This window comes from Trachypithecus francoisi, unplaced genomic scaffold (genome assembly GCF_009764315.1).
Source record: "Trachypithecus francoisi isolate TF-2019V2 unplaced genomic scaffold, Tfra_2.0 Lachesis_group7, whole genome shotgun sequence".
Lineage (NCBI taxonomy): Eukaryota > Metazoa > Chordata > Mammalia > Primates > Cercopithecidae > Trachypithecus > Trachypithecus francoisi.
The window spans coordinates 63489030-63515721 of NW_022681472.1; the positions used below are offsets into that span (position 1 = coordinate 63489030).

The 26692-nt window shown below is 35.0% G+C and overlaps 1 protein-coding gene across 2 annotated transcripts in view; it reads right to left on the bottom strand.

The window, feature by feature from the left end:
• ANGPT1 (angiopoietin 1) overlaps positions 1-26692 on the bottom strand; it is a 267927-nt gene that overhangs the window by 66035 nt on the left and 175200 nt on the right. Inside the window, exon 4 of one of the 2 annotated variants that reach the window (XM_033202711.1) lies at positions 12699-12931. In XM_033202711.1, coding sequence (XP_033058602.1) covers positions 12699-12931 — 233 coding nt within the window. The remainder of the gene's footprint in view (positions 1-12698; positions 12932-26692) is intronic. The other variant, XM_033202712.1, reaches the window with a different exon arrangement.

A 26692-nucleotide genomic window follows, 5' to 3' on the forward strand; every position in this document is an offset into this window, starting at 1 on the left:
ATTCTTTTCATTTAGCCTTATCTATACAACCAAATCTTTGTCATCTAAAGGGGTAGAATAGAGACACAGACAGGTGCATGTCTGTCTTTCACCAGGCAACATTCAGTTAATAAGCAACCTGAGACCTGATGCTAGCAGCTGTTGACTTTATCCTGATCTTCCCTTCCTTTACCCAACCAGTTTCAATCCAGATGGTGTATTTGACACCAGACTGACTTCAGGGGAGGACCATGAAAGCTGAGGCAGAGGGTCACTTCAATTCAGATGAACCCTAAAGAGAAAACTTCCTGGAATGTGGAATTGGTAATTATGAGCCTCAGCAACACTAGCCGAGAACACAGAAGGCAATTAGCCTTGTTACCAGAGACAGTGTAAAAAGTCACAGCCCTTTCTCTTACCTATTTTCTGATGAGTTGCTATAAAGAAATCAGTTCTTCAATCGTTCTTTTTAAATCTTAAATGTGGCTAATTGTTCATATATTTCCAGTACTTACCAAACATCAGAATACATGTGGATCAGGTTATTTGTTCAAGGATAGTCCTTGAGACATCATCAGTAGGGAGATCATAGCACTAGAAATTGACCCTGAACCTGTGACACAACAGGTCACTGAAATTAACTGAGAATATAAAAGAAGAAAATAGCACATCTGACAAGTTGCAAACAAGCAAACAATCGATTGATTAGATTTTGTACTTTTTAGTCAGGTGTGTGGGCATTTCATAGAAAAAACATTTTGAAGACACTCTCTAGAATCCTAATTTATGTGAAAGAATCTTTAAAAGTGGAAGAAGGTAATGTCTTGCATTTCAAGGGTGTGGAAGAATCAAAAGATTTCCAGGCAGTCCAAGTTTCAGTATTTTATGGGTGTGTATAGGGGTGAGGGATATTTACCAATGACTTTATAAGTACATATACAAATATATATAGCTACACAAATACATACAAGCTGTATGCTTATAAATGGAAAACGTTGAGGTTGGTATTTTTTCTTATAGAAAACATATGTATACAAATTAAGTATCTGTGGGCTGATATCTCAGCATGACTGTTTTTAACCTATAAAAATGGCAATTGAATATGGTTATATGTGTGCATGTGTGTGAGACAGTATAACAAACACATATATTCTATTCTTAAATACTCTTAATTTGAAGTCTTTGATTAACTAAAAGTGTACTTTTTTACTTAAAACAACTACTTCCTTTTTCAAAGTCCCTCCAACCCTGGTATAAGGGAACACTTGAACATCATTTATCTAGTGAATTATTATTTTAATTAAACATTTTTAAAAAAGAACTGCTTTGCTCTCATTTAAATTATTTATATGTAATTTTATGGATATCTATAAAATCTTAACTACCATTTTTTATGGAACTATAATAATCATGATCATAATAAAATTAACTAGCATTAATTGAACACTTACTATGTGGTAAACTCTGAATTTTATGTGCCAAGTATGTTTTACATGCTTCATTTTGTTCAATCCTTATAAATATCTTATAAGGAGTATTTACCAATATATTGTTTTATATGAAGAAATTGAAGCTCAGAAATGCTACTAACTTCGCCAAAAGTTGTAAGTAGTAGAACTCTCTGACTATAAAGCTGAAAATCTTAACTACTTCTTACTGGCCTTTTGAGTAAAGTGAAACCCAAATAGAACTTCAATGAGTCATCTGTCACAGAATCCCCAACAATACTTATCTCTGCTGACAAGGGCACACCCAAGGTCCTGAGTGATTCAGGGTAAGCCTTAAGTCTGAAAGGGTGCAGCCTTGTCTCATGGAAGCAGGACATATGGGAAAAGAGAGAGGAGGCAGCAATGACAAAGACAAAGGATATGTTGACATGAGGATAGCAGAGAGCCATAGGCAATAGAATTGTCCGAGAAGGAAACCCTCAACAGAAAAGTGAAGCCATGACGGCCCACAATGTCCAGAGCTAACAGAGGATAAGGAAGTGAGAGGTCCCAAAACAGCCATATTGGATTTCATCATGTCCATACCCTAAAAGTCACACTGACTCAGGATTTACCCCCACTAATTTTAGGTATTATTCTCATAAGCCTGGTAGCTGGTCTCCCAGCCTACGGACTATTTGCTAGAAGCTATGAAGACAGAGGATAGGCTGGTGGGAAAGTGAGAGTGGAAATGTGTGTGTGTGTGTGTATGTGTGTTTGTGCGTGTGTGTGTGTATGTGTGTCTGTGTGTGCGCATGTGCGTGTGTGTGCGCTTGTGTGTGAGTGTGTGTGCATGTGTGAGTGTGTGTGTATGTGGGTGTGAGTGTGTGTGTGTTTTTGTGTTCATCTTCTAGTATCAGGCATGGAGACAAGAAATTGGATTACTGAAAGTTTGTGTGTGTGTGTGAGGAAAAGTGAAAATTTTAAAAAGTAGGCAAGACTAAGACATGATAAGAATTTGGGCATTGAACAATATAAAGGGGGCAAACTATATACTTTTCAGAGGCATCATGGTATTATGATGACAATTAATTCATATGGATAATAATGGATTAAATTCTTAGAAAAAAAAAAGTTTTTTCAATTTTCTCTTCCAAGAACGAGAGGAGAGAATAAAAAAATGCAGATAATTTTTCATCACATTTAAAATTTTTCATAAAATTTTACTATGTGAAGGGATACATTTTAATTATCTGGAGAATATATTGCCCATGATGTATAATTGCAGATATACAAATTTTCAATAATATTAAGATATACATAAGGTATATAAACTCTTACATTTATGCAGACATGCAAAGCCTCCTATGTCATAAGTGAATCTCTAATGTAAGGTACTTTTTTAAAGTGGAAGAATAATTAATCATCAATTAACTCTACCTATTTCTACTGCAGTTTGATTACTATGCTCAAATAAATTTTGCAATTGTCTTCTAATGTGAAATGATTCTCATGTGTATAACAACATATATTCAATGCCTATTACTACCTAAAGTAACCAAGAATGGGGAAAAAATACTTGACTAAAAGGTAAAAATGGAAATACACACCATCTTTGTTTAATCAAGTAATCTTTCATTTTACATAAAATTAATTTCTTTGTTTTTCCCTTGGGTACCCTGTTGGGCAGTTATGAATGCCACATGGCCCTTGCCATTTATTCAGGAGCTCATTTCACTCACAGAGACATTTCAGGTGTTTCATGTGTGTTAATTTTCCATATAATTTTTTTCCAGCCTGGCTACAATATATTGATTTTGTACAAAAGATTCCCCATGCATGTGGGAAAGCTTAAGGGGCATCTTTTGTGCTCTGCTATGAGCAGACAAATATAATTTATTTCAGCAACAGCCATTAAAAATGGAATGAAAGTCCTTGGGCGATGCTGTAAACATAGAAAGCAGTTGCCAGATGCTTTTGAAAACTGACACACACAAAAAAAACTCCACTTTGAAGTTTTGAGTAAATGAGTCCTGTCACCATAAGTAGGTCACCTTGATTCTTACTCTTGTGGTGTAATATACTTGAAGATCGGTACTTGACTACCAGCCCTGGCTCTACGTGGGCTTCTACTCTGAATACAGGGCTTCACTGGTTATTAGGGGTGACACAAAACCAAGAGACAAAGTTGTAATGTTTGGTATGAGTCATAAAGTATGTGGGTTTGTGTAGGATACCAGGCAATCTCTAAGGTGTGTCATACTTCTATGTTAAGCAACCTGGCAGCAGAGCTGGGACTAGAACAGAGGTGTCATGATTCCTGCTCCTTCTAAACCACTGTGTCTGCCCTCTTGATGGCATACATCTGCTCCGAGATACTGGAGAGAAACCATCTCAATCTATAATTCCTAGTTCTAGAGAGATAGGTTGGAGAATTAATTATGATTCAGATTAGGTTTGTGTGTGGTCTGTGTGTTCATGAGGCCTAAACAACTGGCAACATCTTCCTTTAGAACCAAATTTCCACTTAAAATTATACTCAAACTTCAAACTCACTATTCTAAAGGACGTCATCCCACTTGTGAAAATGGAATGTTCACACCTAAAAATAATTAAGATACATGCGAAGATATAATAAATACACAAGTTAAAAGAGGTCTGATAGTTGATATTACATTTGATAATTTGACTTATTTATAAATCCATTAAAAAGGTGAGTAATTATTTGTAGGTTACATATTAATATGACTCCTTAGCAGACATAACCCCACTCTGAATGTGAACACCCAAACCAGTACAAGCATGATATTCCAGTGTACTTGAAATCAATTTTCATGTTGATATCCTTTGGTTGATAATAAATTATGAGTTCCTATAGGAAGCTAAAAATGTTACTAGTTTTAAAGGTTCTTTGCAATTGACTTTTAGAAAATCTTATGCTAAAAATAAATATTTGTTTATACACATTTAAAGCTAAATGTACAGTTGCAACATTCTTCAGGTTTTACCTTCTTTTCCTCACTTCTTATAGTATAAAAAATTTCGTGAGGTTTTCACTCTATAGTTGATATAATGCATACATATATAATGTTGTTAATAAAACATTTTTTTTTTTTTACTGTCTCTCAGAGTAATTATAGGTGTCATTTGGTTCAGTGTAAAGTAGAATATCTTATCTGTGACGGATGTCTACTGTTCCGTTTTGTCCCTGGATTTCGAAAATATCTGTTGAATTTGACTTGAGTGTGGATGAGTCCAGGAAATGACTTAGTTGAAAGTCTATTCAAACTATTTGTACTTCTTCACTTTAGCCAACCAGGCTATGAAAGTATAAGGGAAGAAGGATGGAGTTTGCTCATGGTAATATTGGAACATCAAGGAAACATTCTTTTTTTGTGGTCTTTTAACCCTGCAACTTCCAAGCCCAGCTGGAACCAGGAGATATCCCTTTTCAGATAGTTCATCTTGTTTCTGAAGTTAAAAACTCCAATTCCAAATGAGAATTAACCACAAAATTTCAAATCTCCCCCCAAAGATGGGGTTTAGAAATAGTTCATGGGAGAGGTCAAGGACTATGTTATTTTTTATTTTGTTATCATTAGTTTGGCCATTCACTATTCACAATTTTTTTTTTTTTTTTTACAAAAATTATGACTTTTCTAAAAGGCAGATAACACGCTCCATCAAAAAGGAGAAATATACCATTTCCAAAAATAAACAGTCAATTTTGCTTTAAGCCATTGGGTTTTATGAAAGGAAGTGCTAGATAGTGTGGTTCATTTTAAGGAAATTGTAAATGCTTGACATATAATTTTCTGTCAAGATAAAGCATTTCCCTCATTAAATGGGAACAAGTACTCACTGTAGTGTTCAGCAGATGACTTCCTGTATTTTTCTTTCTCTTTCTACCTAATCTTAAATTGTGCATTACAAGTACTAAATGAAAAACTGAGTATTTTATCCAGTCAACGAAACTGATACTTTCCATTTTTATCAATGTTTATATGAGTGACATTCAAAAAGTTTTAATTTCCTCCCATCACTTGTGATGTTTTTAGAGTCATTCTTAACTTAAGGGACTTGCAGTTCAAACTATCTCATCCCTTACAGAATGATATAAACTTCATAAACTCAACAGACACTGCATGGGAGGTAAATTCCTTTCAGATGGTAGAATTATTCTGAGAATCAAGCCAAATGACTCCTCAGCACTGAGAAGAAAGCAAATGCCTCATTTCCCCCTTTAAAAAGGCTAGAGGCTCAAATCTCCCAAAATAACGATCAAGTGTTCCATACCATTGCAATAAGCTTCTGGGAAAGACACTTTAGCCCAAATAGTCGTCACTGAAATATTTGTAGTATCAGCCATTATGTCTTTGAGATAATGTGAAAGAATTTTAAAAAATGAACTACATGAGAAGCTCCTATGAATTGAAATTTATACTTCTTGTTAGAGAACTAAGTACATAAACATGCTCATGTCTCTCAGGACTTATTTTTAAGTTTCCTCTACTCTGTGTGCCTCCCCACTTAAAGTTATTATCTGTCCTTTCACATTCAAGTTTATTGAATGTGAGTATACAATGATTTCTGTTCTTACTTCCTCTCACTCATTTTAGTCTTTGAGATACGCAGCTGAGCCATGTAGCATACCAAATCTCTGTATATAGAAGGTTCACTTTTTAAAAATTTGACTGTCACGCTTACTTGCCACTGAAAAGAACATCTTTCATAACTGTCTTTTTTTTTTTTTTTTAAAACCTTCCCAAAACACTGCTCACTACTGTTTTTCACACTAAGTCTATGTTTTTCTTTTGGTATCTTTTTTTGAATCTGTCCCTTAAAAACTTCAAATTTTTCTGCCTTTGATTTTACACTGTCATTATCTCATACAATGCACTCATAACTCTATATGTAAATGCTCTCAAATTGTACACAAATGTGTGCCCATATCCTTGCATTTTGGGGTTGGGGTAAGTGGAAAGGAAAAAATAGCATAGTTTGCATCAGGTTTCCTGATGGATCTGTGACCCCCACCTGAATAAGAGCCATTGCTTTATATGCACTTTCTATGATTTTACCTCTTATCTCCTCTGAGGACACATAATTGTTCTCCTTCTAGGATCCGATTTATCTGCCTGCCCGACTCTGTCCCACAGGCAACTCAGTCAAAATGTCCCAAATTAAAACTTACTATTTTTTTCCCTTCCAACCTATTTCTTCTCCCATGTTGCTGGTTTTAAAGAATGTGATGAATGCACCCTCAGTTGTTTAAGCTAGAAATGTGCAATTGGTATTAGATTCAACTTCTAGGAAGTCATTATTTCTTGCTGATTCTAATTTTTCTATTTTTAAAAATTTCTTCCACTTACTTTTCCATTTACCCCTGTTTAATACGGACCTTATTATTTCTTTCCTAGAAATGGCTTTGAAATTCTGACAAAAATCATCAACTCTACCTTCCCTGTCCAACATGGTACAGTGTGTAACGTACAGTATTCAGAACAAGACTCTGGGTTCAAATCTCAGCTCGCTCACTTGCTAGCAGTACAATATTTTAGCATTATTCACCTCTCTGTACTTAGCTTATCTTTCATATAGAGTTGGTAATAGCACCTATCATACAGTGTTGTTATCAGAATTAAATAAACTAATATATGCAAAGGTCTCAGAAGACTGGTTTGTGTTAAGTATTTGCTGATATTATAATAATGGTAAAAGCATCCATCTGGTCCCCTACTCCAGGCTTCTCAGCTTTCCAGTATGTTTTTCCTACACTGTCACTGGGGAAATTTTTTCTAAAATGCAAAGATCACCATTATCCTTATATACTGACAATGACCGCTCATTGATTTTAGAGAAAAAATGTGGCCTTTTTGGTCCGTCAGTTCCTCTCTCTAAACTCATTTTAAAACTTAGGCTACAGCCCGCTCCCGTGACTTCTGGAAAATATACATGCTGTTTGTACTCTCTGGTGTGTCCTTCACTTTCTTCATTTTTTAAACGTAACTATCATCTCCCCATTAGAACAAGCTTGCTTATGTTTTAATCCGAGATCAACGATTTCCAGCTTTGTAACTTTGGGCAAATTCTCAAATTCTCTGTGGAGGTTATAAAATGATGCTAGACATGGTAACTCCCTCATGTTGCTGCTGTAAGGGCTAACACATGTAAAGCCTAAGCAAGCTAGAATCATAATAAGGATTCAGTAAAATCCCTAAGAAAACTCTAGAGATGCTGGATTCTGCACTTACCCTTCTGTTCCTGCCATGATTTTAATATTTCTCTGTGAGCTTTGCTGGGGTCCAGGCACCAAAGGCTCACTTCTAGCAAAGAATTCTGAAAAATAATTGTTTACTTGTTTCTCTCCTATCAAACCCTAGGTTCTTTAAAGCCACAGGATGAAATACATGTTTTGTTTTTCCTAGTGGTCTGAGCAATATTTGGCACATTATAGAAAGTTACCAAATATTTGTTAAATAAAAATGAATAAATATCATTTCCCCAGAACAGAACAGTTGCTGCAGAACTGTTTTGAATGAATGGATAAATTTATGAACCACATCTTGCTACAGCAGAAATGAGCTTCAAGCTGATTTGGGCAGTGTGAGACAATCAGACTGTGTAAGTTTATAATACAGTCTAAATACTATTTTAAAAATTTTTATTTTCTTTTTTCCTTTCTTTCTTTTTTAACAGACTTTGTCGGTAAATTCCCAATTATATAATATATTTGCCCCATGTATGTTCCACATGTGATATTTTAATCACCGCTGTACATAGATAACCAGTGATTTTTTTTTCGTTTTTATTTTTTGAGACAGAGTCTCACTCTGTTGCCGGGCTACATCTCAGCTTGCTGCAACCTTTGCCTCCTGGGTTCAAGCAATTCCCCTGCCTCAGCCTCCTGAGTAGCTGGGATTACAGGCATGTGCCACCATGCCTGGCTAATTTCTATACTTTTAATAGAGATGGGGTTTCACCATATTGGCCGAGCTGGTCTTGAACTTCTGACCTCAAGTGATCCACCCTCCTTGGCCTCCCAAAGTGCTAGGATTACAGGCATGAGCCACCATGCCTAGCTAATTTCTGTATTTTTAGTAGAGATGGGGTTTCACCATATTGGCCAAGCTGGTCTTGAACTTCTGACCCCAAGTGGTCCACCCTCCTTGGCCTCCAAAGTGCTAGGATTACAGGCATGAGCCACCATGCCTAGCTAATTTCTGTATTTTTAGTAGAGATGGGGTTTCACCATATTGGCCAAGCTGGTCTTGAACTTCTGACCCCAAGTGGTCCACCCTCCTTGGCCTCCCAAAGTGCTAGGATTACAGGCATGAGCCACCATGCCTGGCCAACTAGTGATTTTTTAATCGTCACAGTAACTGATTATTCTCCCCTGAAAGATGCAAAACCTTGTTTGTATGCCATTATTAATGTAAACTATTTAATTCCAGCAACTATTTAATTTTGGTAATTTTGAATTGCCAAAAACATGAAGCAATCAGCTGAGTTTTGACATTGTGATAACATTGAGGGCAATATTTCTTTAGTGGATAATGTTTCTAAGAATAAATGTGGCCCAATGTTTGCAGATGAAGGTTAGACAAAAATAAATGTGTTACTCAGAAGCTTTACAAAATGGATGCAATTCAGTTTGAATTGACTATTTGCCTAAGACACCACTATTGTCTGTTAGGAATAAGAAGAGGAAAATTTGCAGAATTATTTCAGATAATGTGTTTATTAGTTGTTCTTACTTAAAAGTATCTCACAACATCAGATGTGTTAGTAGAAAAAGTGCTGTGAAACTAAACGAAAGTACTCTCTTAATGCAAAGACAGATTTACTGTTTCTGGATCAAACAAATGTTTGGCAAAAAAGTACATTTCTAGCCAACACTTCCTGGGAATTCTTTATCAGATAACTTTAATGCATTATGGGCACTTTAGAAGGCATTAAAATAAAGATAACTACTATTATTTTAATATTCACTATGAGTTAACACAGAAGCTATGTGTTTTATACTACCCTTTTTAAATTTTTCAACATTTAAAAAATTAATTAATTCATTTACTTGTTTATGTATGTATTTATTCTAGGCCCTCTATTTCTTTTTTAAATTTAAATTTTATTTTTATTAACAAATAATAACTGTATATATTTATAGAGTAAAACGTGATGTTTTGGTACATGTATACACTGCAGAATGATCAAGCTAATTAACACATCCATTACCTCACATACTTGTCATTTCTTTGTGGTGAGAACATTTACAATCTACTTTTTTGGCAATTTTGAACTACAAAATTGACAAATAAAATTTGCATATATTTATGGTGCACTACATACCCACCGAGGAAATACTATGATCCCATTTTAGAGATCAGAAAATGGAGGCCAAAAAAGCTGCCTGGATGACTGTCAACACTCAAACACTCCGGGGCATTGTATTTAAACATTTTCTGCAAAAGAAGTTTTGCTTATAAAGCACGTAATGAATGTACTTAACGGAATCTTGTCCATTGAAGGAGAAAGAAGAAACTAAAGTTTAATGAATCAACTGTGTCTTCAGCAATGTGACCTTTGCTTGTATATTGAGCATCAAATGTAATTCTTTTCCTATTGTGGTGAAATAGACAGAATTCTCCTGACTTTATACATGATGAGACAGCTTCATAAAGGTTAAACTAGTTGCCAATGACAGGGGAAGCTCATTAACTTTTTTTATCTTTCCTTGCAGTATTATATTCATGCTGTCTCCACAAATTAGTCGGTCAGATTGAAACCAGAAGACCTTCAGGGTGAATTAAAATGGTTGGCTTTTTGGATGATGACACAGCTTGTGTTTTTGAAGATCTTGTAGAACATCTATATTTGAGCTTTAAAATGTACATTTTAGAATATTTGATGCATTTATTGTGGTATATTTATTTTAAAATATTTGCATATATAAATTTGTAAGTAAAATATTTACATATAATCCTTCAATAAATAATAAATTTATATGATATATAAATTTTGGTCATAAAACAAAAAAAGGCTTTACCCATGTGTGTTAGAATTTGAATAAAATTTCATTTTAATAACTGATATTTAATCTAGTATTATGCTATTAGTCATTTAAAATTTTAAATTCACCATAGCCAAACACTATGGCTCCAGTGAAAATAAAGATATGCGGACAATGAAAATCTTCATAAAAACCTTATGAGAGCCACTTTCCATTTTTGTGTCTCTTATGAGTTCTAAAATAACGAAATATTTAGTTAGAATACTTCACAGTAAGATTAAAGAAAAAAGAGATTAACAAGAAACAAATAAAATCTATGATCATGACAGCTCAGAACCCATTGGAAAATTAGGTAATTCCCTTAAACTAAGATGGCAAATCTTGTAGTTAAATCAGGATTCATCTTAGAATGTTGTCACTAAAAAGAAAAGATATCTAGAGGCCTGGAATATTTAGACCAATTCAGTTTCTATGATTATTATTTCTATTTTTTGGATATACTATATCATAGAATAGACACAGTTACTTTTTTCACTTCCTGAATGGCTATTAACGGTCTATCCTCATTTAAAAAAAAATATTTCTTAAATTGAGCAGATGTTTGCTTCCCTGATATTGCACCCAAAGTTCAAACCTAGCCAGAATATTTACTTTTAAAGTCACACCCTCTTCCTCTAAAAGCTTAAAGACACATTTATTAGGCAAATAGTCAGAAAAGAAGTTAAATTACGATAAGTACGCAGACATATGAGCTCTGTGAGAATCACTAGGGCTTGACATCTCTAAAATCATGAAATAAAAACCACTATTCCATTCCATGTGCTTTAAGTCTCAGGATGATAAGAAAAATGTGTTTTCAATCTTTCCCAAAATGTATTCAGCTCAATATGAGAATAGATATATCTCATATTAATACTTAATTTTTAAATACTCATGAGCTCTATTAAAATTCTCTGGCAAAATACTACCATGCTTTCCTTCCAGTGGACTCTTAACTCAAGATTTTGGCAGGGTCTGACTGATTAGCAGGCTTTTCCCTTCCCAATCACATTACTGAGCACACCCAAATGGAGCTCGGAGAACTCACTGTTTAAAAAAATTTTGCTTTATAAAGTATATTAAAGGCTTGTTTAGACTATCTAAAGGAGATATAACTCAAGGTAATGAAGTGTAATAGAGAAATGTGAAATGTCTTTAAAACAAAATCACTTAATATGGAGTTATCTTCCCTATTCATAGCTATATACGAAAGTATGAAATTGAACAAATTTGTCACATAGCTCAAATCCACTTTTAAATTAAAGGAACCTTCCCATGTGTATGTTGCATATGCTCACTGAACCACTTCATGAATGGTCACATAAGCTACAGCTTAATAACAACAACTTTCAGATATAAGTGGTATTCTCTTTCACTCATCACCATTTACAATCTCATCTTCATTCAGAGAAAGGCTGATTAGAGAAATACAGAAGATGACTTCATGTTCCAAACTTTGAAGAGCTCTACTGAGGCTCACTAAAGGTTCTGCTTCAAGGAAACAGGTGCAAGCAGAGGCATTCATTCAATAATTGTTAGGTGGATGGATGGATAGACAGATGTATGCCTTCTAAAGAATGACAGACTTGTAGATGTTCCCAAAGGTTAAATGGCTTCAGACATTCTAGTGATATCAAAAATTTGTATCTCCACTGTCACAACGACACCCCAGAATTAATGTATCCTGCACAGGACTAAGCACAAGTGATCTTAATAAATAATTTTAATAACAATAATCCTGCCTCACTCATAATACTTGTTACAAATAGTCTGTCTGATTTTCTCTGCAACTCACAATTTCCTACTCCATTCCCTTTAAAAGAAAATAATAAATATTAGCTTTAAAATGGAAATCCTCCTGAAACTCTCCCAGCGTGATGAACTAATTTTTAACATTGGCTCATTTCTGTCCTATACATAGTTAAGTGTCTAACACCACAATACCAATTATTTATTCACAACAGTATCACAGATTTTATCTAAGGTTAAAAAGACAAAGAAAGAAGAAATTAGAGCACTCTTTCAGAAAGACATTGTGGATTCACAAATTTCAGCTTATGAATAATTCTCTAGGTAGCAACATGAGAAAATTATCAACATAAATTCATAAATGATTCTAACCATAAATTTCTTCTGCTGCTTTTTACACAGCAATCAATGCACTGGAGAAAGCTATATTGAGTATTTACTTGCTCAAAGGAAATAAAATATTAACAATACCAGAGTGAGGAAGACATTCTTACCACCTTCTTTAGTGCAAAGGTTGACAAGGTTGTGGACTGTGTCCATCAGCTCCAGTTGCTGCTTCTGAAGGACACTGTTGTTGGTGGTAGCTCTGGTTAATTGCTTTTCCAGCTCCTGGATTATATATGTTTGACGAGTAACCAAGTCTTGAAGGTTCTCTTTCTCTTCTTTTAAGGTGTCCAACTCTTCCTTGTGTTTTCCTTCCATTTCTAAGATTTTATGTTCTAATAAACTACAAGGAAGTGAAAATAAAACTTAGATTTGAAAAAATGTTATACAAAAAAAACCTTATAATTCAATTGGTTCCTGAATTTATTTAAGATGAAAAATTTTAATCAGGTATTTCACTGTAAAAATATTTTTTAGTGAGAGACTTAAGAATATATATTCTTTAGAATAGGAGTTATATATATAACATGTCAAATAAAAAATTATTAAACCAGATATTGTCAGAGTAATGTTAGATTTTAACTATGATTCAGTTTCTTGGTTTCCTTTGGTATATCTTATATCCAAGGTAGCTAACTTACACCCGAAGAGCTATACTCTAAAGAAGTTATAGTATAACTTTCACTAAGGAAATGGGCCTAAGAGGAAACAGAATAGTTTGGGGAAAAAATAAACAACATGTAGAAACTACTTTTTATTCACTTTGCTATATTCATTTGGGGTTTTCAAAACATTAACATTGATTAAATTTCACAATAGTTCTGTGGGATCAAGGATAGTATATTGACAATCTGAAAAATCAGAAATAAAGAGAAAAATATGAATCAGAAACACAAAGATTTATGTACAATGACATTAAGACAGAAAAAAACTGTTATTTTGAAACTGTTGAAAATAATAGTTTTAATCATTTTCAGGATATTAGAAAATGCTCAAAATATAATGTTAGGTGAAAAAAGAAAAAACAACAATATACATTCTCAATCACACACACATACAAAAAGAAAACTATATTGACACAGAAACCACAGGAGCCAAAAGTAATCTATCTAAAGTCACAACGAATTCTTGTGGTTTTTGATAAGTGGTCCTGTATCATAACCACTAGCTTCCTTTATTTCTCAGCTCAAGCTTCAGGATGAGGCTTAATGACACTTCAGGTCTCCAAGTTAGTGTATAAATGGTAACAAAAGGAAGACTCCATTGGGCTGATGGTATGGTCTTCAGAAAGGAGTTGGGATGCTTTGCTCAGTGTGTTGCAATCTTTAACTCAGGCCCTTTCTTCTCCCTGAGCTCCTTACAGGATATTCCCCTGGTATATTGCACATTAAAAATGATAGAGAAAGCAGAAGCATTCTTGGAGCCTAGCAACTGACTGGAATAAAAAGCATTAACATTTTATGGAGTGTCTAATATACTAGTATTCCTCAGGGAAAAGGCTTACTCAGTTTTCTCAGTTCTGTTTTCAGAAGGTTCAACCCGTCCTTCGTTTACAAGGTGTTATTAAAATGCCACATACCAGAATGGGCACTTAATTTACCTTGGAGAAATACAGCACTGAATCATTCCTTTCAAAAAGGGGACACTAGGGAGTGTTTTAGATTCAATACCTAAATTATAAAATAGAGCATGTTCGAAGAGCCAAATCTTCCAACACCAGGTACTGGGGGACAAATTGTAACATCTGATTGTCCTTTACACAGATTAAGAAGTGTGGGCCCAAGGGTTAAATGGCATAGAAGACTGAGAGGGAATGGAGAGAAGTCCATGTGGCAGAAGCTGTGCCATCCTGGCAGAGGTCAGAAACCTTGTGGATGGGGTGAATATGGCAGAGCATGTTAGATGGTGATGATGATGTCAATCATACTAGTCATGATACCTCTCATTTATGACACGGTTGCTATGTGTAAGGTACTGTTTTTTGTTTTTTGTTTTTTTGTGGTTTTTTCTGAGATGAAATCTCACCCTGTCGCCCAGGCTGGAGTGCAGTGGTGCGATCTCGGCTCACTGCAAACTCCGTCTCCCGGGTTCACGCCATTCTCCTGCATCAGCCTCCAGAGTAGCTGGGAAAACAGGCACCCACCACCACGCCCGGCTGATTCTTTACATTTTTAGTAGCGACGGGGTTTCGCTGTGTTAGCCAGTATAGTCTCGATCTCCTGATCTCCTGATCCGCCCGCCTCTGCCTCCCAAAGTGCTGGGATTACAGGGATGAGCCACCGCACCCGGCCGGTGTCAGGTACTGTTTTAAGTGGTTGTTATGAGTTCAATTATGGCCCGCCCATGTTTGCCCCCCAACAACAACAAAAAAATTATGTGTTGAAGTCCCAGCCTCCAGGAACTAAATAATGTGGCCTTATTTAGAAACAGAGTCGTTGAAGATGTAATTAGTTAAGATGAGGTCGTCCTGGAGGAGGATGAGCTTCTAATCCACTATGATTGGTGTCCTTATAAAAAGGGAAATTGTTGAGAGACAGATCAGATTGCGCACAGGGAAAAGGTTGTGTAAAGATTGGAGTAATGCTGCCTCAAGCCAAGGAACTACCGGCAGATGGGAGAGAGGCCTGGAACGGAGCCTTCCCTGGCGCCTTCAGAGGGAGCCTAGCTCTGCAGGCACCTTGATCCTTGATCTGGGACTTTCAGTCTCCAGAATATTCAGAGAATATATTTCCATTGTTTAAAAGAAGAGGAAGAAGAAAAAGAAGTGTGGCCAGAACTACTCTTGGGCATTCCAAATCTTTGCCAACAAACTTGTACTCCAAGAATATGGCAGGAAAGCTGCCTGTGAAGTCAAGCCCAAAAAATACCTGGAGGCTTCTAAGACTGAACTAATTTATAATACCTTTAGTAGTGTGCACAGATTCACATAGGAAAGTTTCTCATTGAGACCCATTAGCAGAAACAGTGTGACTTCTGCAGTAGAAGAAAAGTCCCATTTCTTTTTTGAATTGCTTTCATTCTACCGACACCAAGAAAGGAGCCCTGCCTTGTACTGATCATAAAGTAAACTCAATTTAGATAGAGTTTGAGTACAGTAATATAGGGAAACTGTGATGATCACTTATTTTTTTTTTAAATTCTTTTGGAAATGAAAAACTTAGGCAAGAAAAGCAGCTTAAGATGAATAACAACATCTGTAGGGGGTAGGTATGATTCATCTTCTTTTACCATATATTTTTTCTTTGCTACTAACTTTTTGTTGGAGAAGTTCGTGGTAAAACACAAACAAAAACAAAAAACTTCTCCATTGTCTTTATTGGTTAAAAGTTTCATCCCACCTACTGGTTAAGTGGTTAGTGTACTTGCTGTAGGCGTCAAAGGAGATCTTCTCTGTGCCCATTAATTTTTGGCCTTCAGATCCAAGAATTAACCACCACCAGTGTCTTAGCTCATTCTGTTTACTTTTTATTTACTTTTCTTGCTACTCCTGGGGTAATGATCAGAGGCAAGATGCCCATAATTTAGAGTTGCTAACTTATAAGAAAATTGTCTTTCAAATTCATAGGCATTAGAGTCTACTAGTGAGAAAACTTAGCATTACCTGTTAAACTGACAAGCATGTATATATCAAAATTTGAAAGTTATAGTAATATAATACTGCATAAAATTTCTGAATTGCCATTTTGTCCTTGAAATAAGATGAGCACAGGCCTTTCAGTTTTCCTAATCAGTAGGTAACATTTTTGTTTGGAAAATATCATGTTATAGTTATAATTTGTATTTATTAGTTGCTAAGTGCCAATAATTCTGTAAAATATAAAATGACACTATTCCTACTGTAGGGTTTATTTTTAGAGAATAAAAACCTCAAATGAAAATACAGAAGCTATAAGAAACTTCTGTTTCAAACATAATACTTTTTAAAAAAATTTTTGGATCGGTGTTTTTCTACCGTTTATTTTTTATGTATTCCTTGTTCAAGAGGACATACGCGCAGAGACGGCTACTATCTGAGATGTCAGTAAGGGAGTTGGGCTTGTTTGATTTGTTTTGTTTTTCAGGATCATTTGGAAAGAGCTGAGGATGGAAAGTTGATCAAAGAAGTCCTGGTACCAAAGGAAACAATTCTGAACACTGGCTTATGGAAAAGATCTGCTTTTCTGAGTAAAAGGAATAGATAATATGTATAATATATAATATAATGTACATTAGCATGTTACACAGAACATTAATTTTCATAATTCATCAAACAACCTTTAATGCTCCCTTACTAGCAGGTATCAAAAGATACCAATTTAGTTTGTCATCTTAGAATAGACAGTACATGCAACATGAAAAAGAGACTGTCCATGAAACGAAGAAGCCTAATCTACATCACAGACATTCCAAAGGATTTGGAAACCCAAGTAATATGCATAACAACTACAAGCAAATTGGAAACATGTTACATTGTTTCTCTAATGGCTGGTCTTACCAGTTAATTATCTCTTCTCATTTTCTCATCACATTTCTTCACTCGGAGTGCCCTTAATAACATTTGTACTTCAGTAATTATCTACTAACTTTATTTATTAGGGACATTTTTTCATATTAATGACAACTTTTTAGACTTCTTCAGGCAAGAGTGATCTCTTCTTGACCCTTCCATTTCTTTTGACCACATTCATCCCTTTTTTCATCTTCTCTTCATATTTGGCTTCCAAAAGACTGCTCTCTTCTCTTTGATTCCTCCCATCTATTGGCTAGTATCTACTTTGGAAGTCAGTCCTTCCTTGCCGTTACTTCCAAAATGGTTTCAATGCAAACCTCACTTGCCAGAAAACTCTATATACCATCTCTACTTATTATCTTATTCTTGTAAAACACCGTTGTAGTTATGTTGCATTTTAAAACCTTTACCTCCTTTGATTCTTAAAGCAATATAGTAACATAGACTGAGCAGATGTTACACACCCTCATGAATAGGTACGAATCAAATGTTTCCTTCAAAATCATGCAGATATTAAGTGTCAGAATCAGGATAAAAAGCCATGTCTTCTAAGTCGTTAGACTGGAAATCTACTCAAGACATCCCACTGCTGTCTCAATGAACATCCTATAGTCTCATCTCTTTAAGTTAATACACTGTAATCTCTTCCTATTTCTTTTATTCATCATGTTATACCAGGAACCAAGGCACTACCTTCACATCTCTTTGGTATTTGGGCTGCTTTCCATTTAGTTATTCTGGGAGCTTATCTTTCACGATATTTGAACCTGTTTATCCTTCCCACATATAAAAACAGAATTACTTTGTCAAGCCAATTTTTAACATCTGGACTAGAATTTTCTTCAATACTACCCTGTCTTAACACCTCTTCTATTACAGTTATTTGTTAATTTTAATTTTATTTTTAATATGCTACTCATATTTCATTTTGTACCCTGAAGCCTATCATTGATTCTTTATTATTTTCCTTATCCAGGTCCATTGGGAGGGACTACTTCAGCCAGCATGGAGATCTTTATATAGAGAGGTTGATCTGAAGGACAACATTGCAGCCCCAGTGTCCTAAAGTTAGGTAGTCAAAGTAGTCAGATTTTCCCTAATGACAGTCTCAGCTGCACGTTTAGCTTAGGTTTGCATTTTAAACACAAAACCTGGATGGTAACTGAACACCAGTGCATTGTTGCCTAGAGCATATTCAGTATATTTTTTCAAGCAAAATAAGAGTTTCATTGTTACAATTTAGGGAAGCCTATATTAAACAAACAGTTTTTGTTAGGATCCATCTTTTAGGATTGGGTTCCATAGAACAATGCTTTATGAAACCATGCACCTAAATCTATACAAATTGAGCTAGAAATCCAAGGAGAGAGTTTCTCACAGAGGTCTCAGGACTTCCTGTTTCCCATCTTTCTGGAAACACTTTGAGAATAGACATGCATAGAATTCTGGCACTTAGCTTCTATTTGAGGCAAAGGTGCACTTTAATGAATAAAATAAACAAAATAATCTGTGCCATGAACTTTAGTAAAAGGTTCTAAATGAGTGTATACTAAGTCCTATTTGGAGTTTTTGGTAGACTGCCCCATATCCCTATTTTACACTGCCTTCTCCAACATCTTATTGGAAATATTTCAAATCATTGAACATATCTTGAAACTTTCACAGAAAAGGATATCCCTTTCAAATTGTTTCCCACAATAGAGTTCTTAACATAGCAGCCAATGAATTCACAGTGGTGACAGTTGCCTAAGCTCTATGAGTATAAATATAGCCCTTCAAACAGGAGGAAGATGTTGAAAATATAGAAACCTCATTTTTATCTGTCTGAACCCACTTACAGATGTTTCAATATTTTCCACTATTTTCAATATGTATGGTGTCAACATGTGTTGCAAATATGGGTTTGTAAAGGGTGATTTTTCTCCCCATTTAAATACATACAGATTTAGTTCAGGTTAAATTTATACTTTACATGTCTAATTGGAACACAATACATTTTCTGTCAATGTCTGAAATCATATTTGTTTGGAAATTCAAATTTGGAGCAGAAGCATATACTATAAGTAAATATTAGCAAATCAATGTAAAGTTTGGGGTAAAGAAGAGTAAGCTAAATGTGTTATAGAAACCAGCATCTAAGAAGAAAAAATATTGATACATTTCATAACACAGAGATGTAATGTTTCTATTAAAAAATAAGTTGAACAATAAATAATAAACTAGAGAATATTTTGTAACATATATTACAAAGTTTTACTATCCATTAAAGAGCTCATATGAGTTAATTTAAAAAAAGATAAACAATATAATAGAAAAAATGTTAAACATACATAAATAGGCTAGTATGTAGTCACAGAAAAAGAAATCTAGTCACAGAAGAAATGCAAATGGTTAATACACATAAAAACATGCACAACTTAACTTCTCAAGGAGCCTGGATTCATTAGATGGCTAGCAAAGTTTTGGGAAATTTGAAAGCCCAGGCATTCTTAGGGAGAAGGTAAAATTTGAAGATAACTTGTGAATATCTATATAAAATTTAAATCATCACCTCAACAATTATAGTCTTGATAAATTATATATTTATTAACGTAATACTTGTAATAGGTTATAAATTATAGTGGATCTATAAAAATAGATTGCTACTCATTCTTGAAAATAAATGAGGTATATCAGTATGTGGTTACATGCATAATATATATACAACAAATTGTTATAAAATAAATAGTAGAAAAAACCCAATGTTAAAATAATCTATACATATATGCACACATCATATAAACAAGTACGTGTGCATGTGTGCAATTACCTATCAGTGTACGTCTGTGTAAACACACACATAAACATGCACACTCTATATACACACATATGTTAGTATGTTTATAGAAAACATCTAGAGGAGTAAGCACTGAACTTAATCTCTTAATGATGATTCTCTGCTAGCAGGTGGTATGGTGTAGGGGTATGGAATTAGGGGAAATTTGACTTACAACTGTATATGCATGTATATAATTTAATATACATGTATATACATCAAGTTTGTCTTACTTGTTTTTATTTATCACAGAAATGGAGGAAACAGACATAGGTCTAGAATGGCCTGTGCAAATGCTATCTAGAAATGTTAAAGGTGGGCTGAATTAGTGAACCTGAGTATACAATAGTAACATTGGCCTGTGCAAATGCTATCTAGAAATTTTAAAGGTGGGCTGAATTAGTGAACCTCAGAGTATACAATAGTAACATTGAGTGCCATGCAATGGGCTTTTGGCAATGCAGAATAGTGGTGTAAACACAATCTCTATTTTATTCATGTTAAAAACAATAAATGGATTAACAATATTTAATGTAAGCAATATGATTTGTGTTTTCCACTAAAAGTATTTTCATTAGTTGTGTGTGTGTGTGAGTCTCCGTGTGCGTATGGATAAATGGCATTTGTTGGGTTAGAGCTATTGGGACATTTCCCAGTTCCTTATTCATTTAACATTCAAAATGCATTTAATACTAAATAGGCTTATGTGTAGAAAATTGTGCCCAGGAGCAGGAAGACAATGAAAATAAAACATATTCTCTGTGTCCTAGAAGGTCACAGCCTAATAATATGAATATAAATAAATAAACATGCATACACACAAACATACATATATTATAATGTGATCAGCTAAGTGAAATTATGGGGAGAAAACAGGTACAGTGTTATCACATAGGTTGTAATGAGCAAATCTATCTGATAGAGCCAGAGATGGATTGTTAGAGAGGCTGACACGTGCAATGAGTTTCCAAGGATGAAGAGAAATTTGTGAGTTGAATAAGGAATGTCAGGCAAACATCAGATATGTCTGAAATAACATTATGTGTTCAGTGCCATACTAACAACTAACATGATTAAACACTGCTGTCAGGCACTGTTCTCAGAGATTTATACACATTAACTCAATCTTCACATTAACGTCATACAGTACAATTATTGTCATTGTTATATTACAATTCAGGAAACCAAAACACACAGAATCTACGTAAGTTGCACAAAGTCACACAAATAATATGTGACTGAGTTGATTATCGCAGGAATCAAGGAAAAGTGAAACCAGGCAGTCTGGCCTCAGAGCTCATGCTCTTAACTATTAGGGTGTATTCTCTAAAAAATAAGATTATTGGAAGTAAGTTGCAAAGGTAAGATTGTAATGATCATGGACTGTATCCTGTACTAAAGAACTTGAACTTTCTTCTATCAGTTATAGAGAATCATCATGTGGTTGAGAGAGAAAAATAGTCTGACTTGCATTTTAGAAAAAAGACTTTGGCACAGCTTCTGGATAAGGACTAGAGTGGCACATAGCTTAAAACACAGAGGTCATTGCAATGGCCTAGACAAGAATTCATGGCAGCTTGACCTATGATATAGTCAGTGGGAATGGAAAGGATGGGATGGATCAGAAAAATATTTAGAAGATGGAATTGATAGCATCAACAGTGAGTGGTGAGTTTTGGGGGATTAGGGAAAGAGAAGAATAAGATGATCCTTAGAGTTCCAATTTGATCAGAATTGTATTTCATGCCAAGATACTACGGTTATTATAATTTAAAAAAAGGAAAATGTTATATGCTATTAAATATTACTTTTAAAATTAACAGGGGAAAAAGGTAACATTCTAGTTTGTAGGTGTTCTATTTACAAGAAAAAGACTAGAATAATATACATTCAAACAGTCACCTTTTTTATCCTTATTATAAACAACTAACATAATTCAGCCTAGCTTAATGTTAGAAGTTAGCAAGTTACTTTAGCATTTTGTAAATAACTTATCGAATGAAAGATAGCTTTAATTTAAAAGACTATGATTTCACTTTTCATTTCTTTAGGCATATTAAATATCAAACATCAATACTATATTTTATTACAATAATTAGTAAGGCATAATTTGGTATCTTGAAGTTGCACATGCTTCGATCACTTAAAATTAATTAACTTAATAACTTCCCATAACTCCAGCTAGAAGATAGATGAGCATGTCAAATAAGTTCAGTGAATTCCCAAGGTAAAATAAATAGTTTATATCTTCTGCTCTAATATTAGAAGGACTAAATAATGACCTATATAGTGACAGGCCAAAAAAAACTGGTCTACCCCTTTCTTCAAATGAATATTTGTTTGTTTTAAGAGAATAACTTGACAACTACATCAATCATACTTGAGTCCTCATCACATTGCAAAAATATTTTTGTAATAATTAAGGCAGAGAATCATCACGAACTTGAACCCTAATTTTGCCACATCCTTAGCTGTTTGGTCACAAGCAACTTACTTGATTTCTGTGAGCCTCAGGGCTTTTTTTATGTGTAAAATAGAAATAATAATACATACTTTGCAGGATTGGCTGGAGGATTGGAAACAGTAAGTTAAAGCACCTGGCACAGAGGTTTGCTTGTAGTAGTAGCTACGTGGCAGCTAGTATTGCTCAAACTATGTAGGAATGGCCATCGCATGTCTCGTTTCAGTTCACTTTGAATGGTCTTACTGAAGACTTCCTTAATCTTCACTCTGCATATTCAGCACAATCAAGAAAGCCCATGTACTCCGTCTTTGTATACACGGAGTATTGATTTCCCTTCCTGTATACCCTGGTGAGGCAGAAGGGCTCCTTCTGTAATATTCTTTTGCCTGGCTGTGCTTCTGCCTTGCAAAATGTTGGGGTTAAGTCAGAGATGGGCAGGTGCTGGGAAAACTGGCCACTGACCAAACCTTTCGACTAACAGATCCAGTCTCATAGTTGGTTCAACTGAAGGAAACTGCATTAGGTCATCATTACTTGTACACCTCTTTTCCGCTGTTTTAGAAGCAGTAGGAAACATACTGGAGGAAACTAGTGAAAGTTTACATTTTGTGTTCTACTTTGTGCTCATATCATTCCCTTTGTGGGCAAGGTAAAATATGAATGCTTCCCATTTACTTAGGTTCTTGGTTATGTTATTCCAATTATATGGGTGAGTTACAGATTCCTTACTCCCAAGAATTGTTTCTTTGAGGTAAGAAACAAAACCAGGTTTTAAGATTCGGGTAGCATCCAACAAAAGAAAAACATATTGCCTAAAGGAAGCTTTTTAGAATGACTCCCTCTGGACTGTTAGGAAAACAAACAGCAGAGCAAATGTTGCTAATCCTGTTTCTGCTTTGTGCTTCTGGCCATGTAGGGGATAGAGAAGTCAATCTAATGAGGCCAAAAATCCATTTCCAATCCCACAAGTGATGCATTTAATTTGTCAGGATGTAAATCAGCAGGACCTCTCAGCATGTTTGTGTAGTATAATCCTAACCATAAAATATTCCTCCTGATTTTGCCAAAGTGGTGGTGGACCTTCCTAAGGGCCAGCTCACTGACTTGGCGGCTGAAGCCCCATCTTACTCAGAGCTGGTAAGTCCCACACCCAGACACAACCCTGACACTCCTTGGGGAGGAAGCAAAGCTTAATTTAGATAATCCCCCCTGCAAAGCGTATTAGCTGATCCAAACCAGACCTGACCAACTAAAGGCATGTTGCTGCTGCATTTCAGAGATGCCTTAATGTAGAAATAGCTTCCTGATGCATTTGGAGCATTAAGATTCATATAAGGAATAACTAGTGATAATCGATAAACTATTTTTAAAAAAAACATAAACAGCTTCATGCTTGACTTTGAACCTCTCTCCACTTAAATAGGAGGAGCACATTTCTTTGTTGCAACAGAAATTGCCTGGCAGAGCTCCTCTAATTCCATTGCACATATGAAAATAAACAATAACAATAAACAGAATAGGGGAAGTATGCTATGTATCACAAATGGGTATTTTTTATTTGTATAAAGAAAAACACTTATCTTTTTTTTAAGTTGTTTGTGGAAGACTATGTCTAATTTAGGAACAAATGTTCTGCCAACTCTCCATCACACACATTAGGCCCTTAGACAAGAAGATAGACAAATAACTATAGAGATACAGCAATACCAGGAGGTATAGCAATTGATAGAAAAATACCCCAGAACCACATGTAAGATAATGTCATACTTATGCCACCAATTCAAAAAAGAAAGAGATGTAGAATGCGAGTATAAGAGGCATGCAAGTTTTTGTCTGTATGAGCACAGAAGTGAATTTCCAATTAAAACCTAAATCTCTGAATTTGTAGTAAAAAAACTATATTACTAGAGACAGAAATTGCTATAATCCTGAAAAAAATAACATTAGCAATAAATGATGTGATTTACAGATGTAAGAAAACCTGAGTTTTCTGTTGAAATTAGAATTTAGTGAGGGAGGAACAGTTCATCAGCAGAAGGCACAAATATGTTTGGGATCAGAAGTCAGATTCCTTTGAGATACTGAAGTGCATGGAGAAGCCCCTTCTACCTGACCCAGAGTGGAGCTCTTTTGAGACCTTGCATCCTAACTCACTTTTAATGATAGAGCAGAGAGAACAATTTTTAAACAGTTTGCCTTTAAAATATAATATTTCATAGTGAAAATTCTATAGTAGGAAATGATACCAGATGCTGCATAAAAATCATGATGGGAAGACAAGAAAATCTGAAATGGTCCAGAATTAAGGGAGAAAGGATACATTTTTAGAAAGAAGAAAGAAAGAAAGAAAGAAAGAAAGAAAGAAAGAAAGAAAGAAAGAAAGAAAGAAAGAAGGAAGGAAGGAAGGAAGGAAGGAAGGAAGGAAGGAAGGAAGGAAGGAAGGAAGGAAGGAGAAAAAAAGAAAAAGAGAAAGAAAGAAAGAGAGAGAGAAAGAGAAGGGAAAGGAAAGAAGGAAGCAAGGAAGGAAGGAAGGAAGGAAAAATATGAGAAGGAGGGAAGGAAAGAGAAAGAGACAGAGTACCTGAGTACAAATGGTGCATAAAGATGGCATTTGTTTTTGCAGTTAGGGAGGAGACTTTTCAGGCCTCCCAGTTTATATAATAGTATCACGACAGCTCAAGGGTCAGATACAGACAAAGACATAATATGCAGATCAGTAGGGAAGAACTAAAGAACGTAAATTCATGTGGGCAACTCTTTCAGAAATAAATCAGGTGGTAACAACTACTGAGAGATAGATTCAAACCACCTTAGGTTATACTAGTAAAATGAAATACACAGTTACTAAGAATATTAGATAATATTTTATTAATGCAAAATGATATCTATCTCCAAAGAAGTCGGACTTCCAGACTGTGTGTAAGGTATGACAGAACTTTTTGTGAAAATGATATTTATATATAACATGAAGCAAAATAGGCAGCTCTTTCTGTATGATAAAGCTGTGGTTTTTAATTTTCCTGTGTGTTTTTTTTGTCCTTATCCTATAATAAATGTGCTATTTGTATAATTATAAAAGCAAACAACAACTCAGAAAAATAAGGGGAAACTGTCATTGTTTTACTTATCCATGATTCCTGGACAAAGTGTTCACAAATAGCATTTTGAAATATGACTGTAAATGTGGTTCACTTTTGGTGACAAAATTAAACCATAAAGGGGTGATCCTAGATTAAGGGATGGTTCAAGTAAAGTATACTTGTTACATACACATATAAGTCTGGTTACTGTGAAATTGCAGGGCAATAAATGGTATATTTCAACAGGATTGTTAATTCTAGAACATTTAATCATGCAATCAGGGCCAAGTCCTGTCAGATTTATTTGTAGTTATACAGTTAACCCCATGTCACAGTGCAAGGATAAATAAATGTAACACTTAGAAACACAAGTCATGCAGCAAGAGTGATTCCTTTCAGATTCTAAACCAACAGCCAGGTTTGTATTTTTCATGCAGAAGTTTAATTGTAATTGTTGCCATTATACTCTATTTTTAGCATGAAGTTGGGAAATTCTTTTAGTTTGTAGATAGTATGAAGAGGCCATGTGTTATAATGGAAATATGAGGACTAGCAGCAAAGACACCTAAATTACATTCCAATTTCTGCCACTAGCAAGCTGTATGACCCTGGACAAGTCACTCTCTTCCACTTAGTCTCTGTTCCCTCACTTGTAAAGAACAGAACTAGCTAGCCGGGCGAGGTGGCAAGCGCCTGTAGTCCCAGCTACTCAGGAGGCTGAGGCAGGAGAATGGCATGAACCTGAGAGGCGGAGCTTGCAGTGAGCTGAGATCCGGCCACTGCACTCCAGCCTGGGCGACAGAGCCAGACTCTGTCTCAAAAAAAAAAAAAAAAAAAAAAAAAAAAAGAACAGAACTAGCAGTCCTCTTAGGTGCCTTCCTGGTGTGGAATATAAACGGAACTCTAGTGCCACCAATTCAATGGCATTTAACCAGTTTCTATCAATACAGTGGTCGTTACCTCAATATTATGCATAGGAACTGAACCTTCTTCAAGTTATCCAGATACCCAGAAGAAAATTCAATTTAATGCAAGAAACTTGTCCTAAGGAAGTCAGTATTTTGAATTGTTCATCATCAATGTTAATGACTTCAAAATAATAGTCTTTCACTGTCCCAGCTCTCAAGATGTCTAAGCTCCAATTCAATCAACAGAAATGATTCATAATTTATGAAACAATATGGTGTGATAACATCTATAAAGGTAAACAAAGACATTTACTATGTCCAAAGTAAATAGCTATAAATGAAAACTAA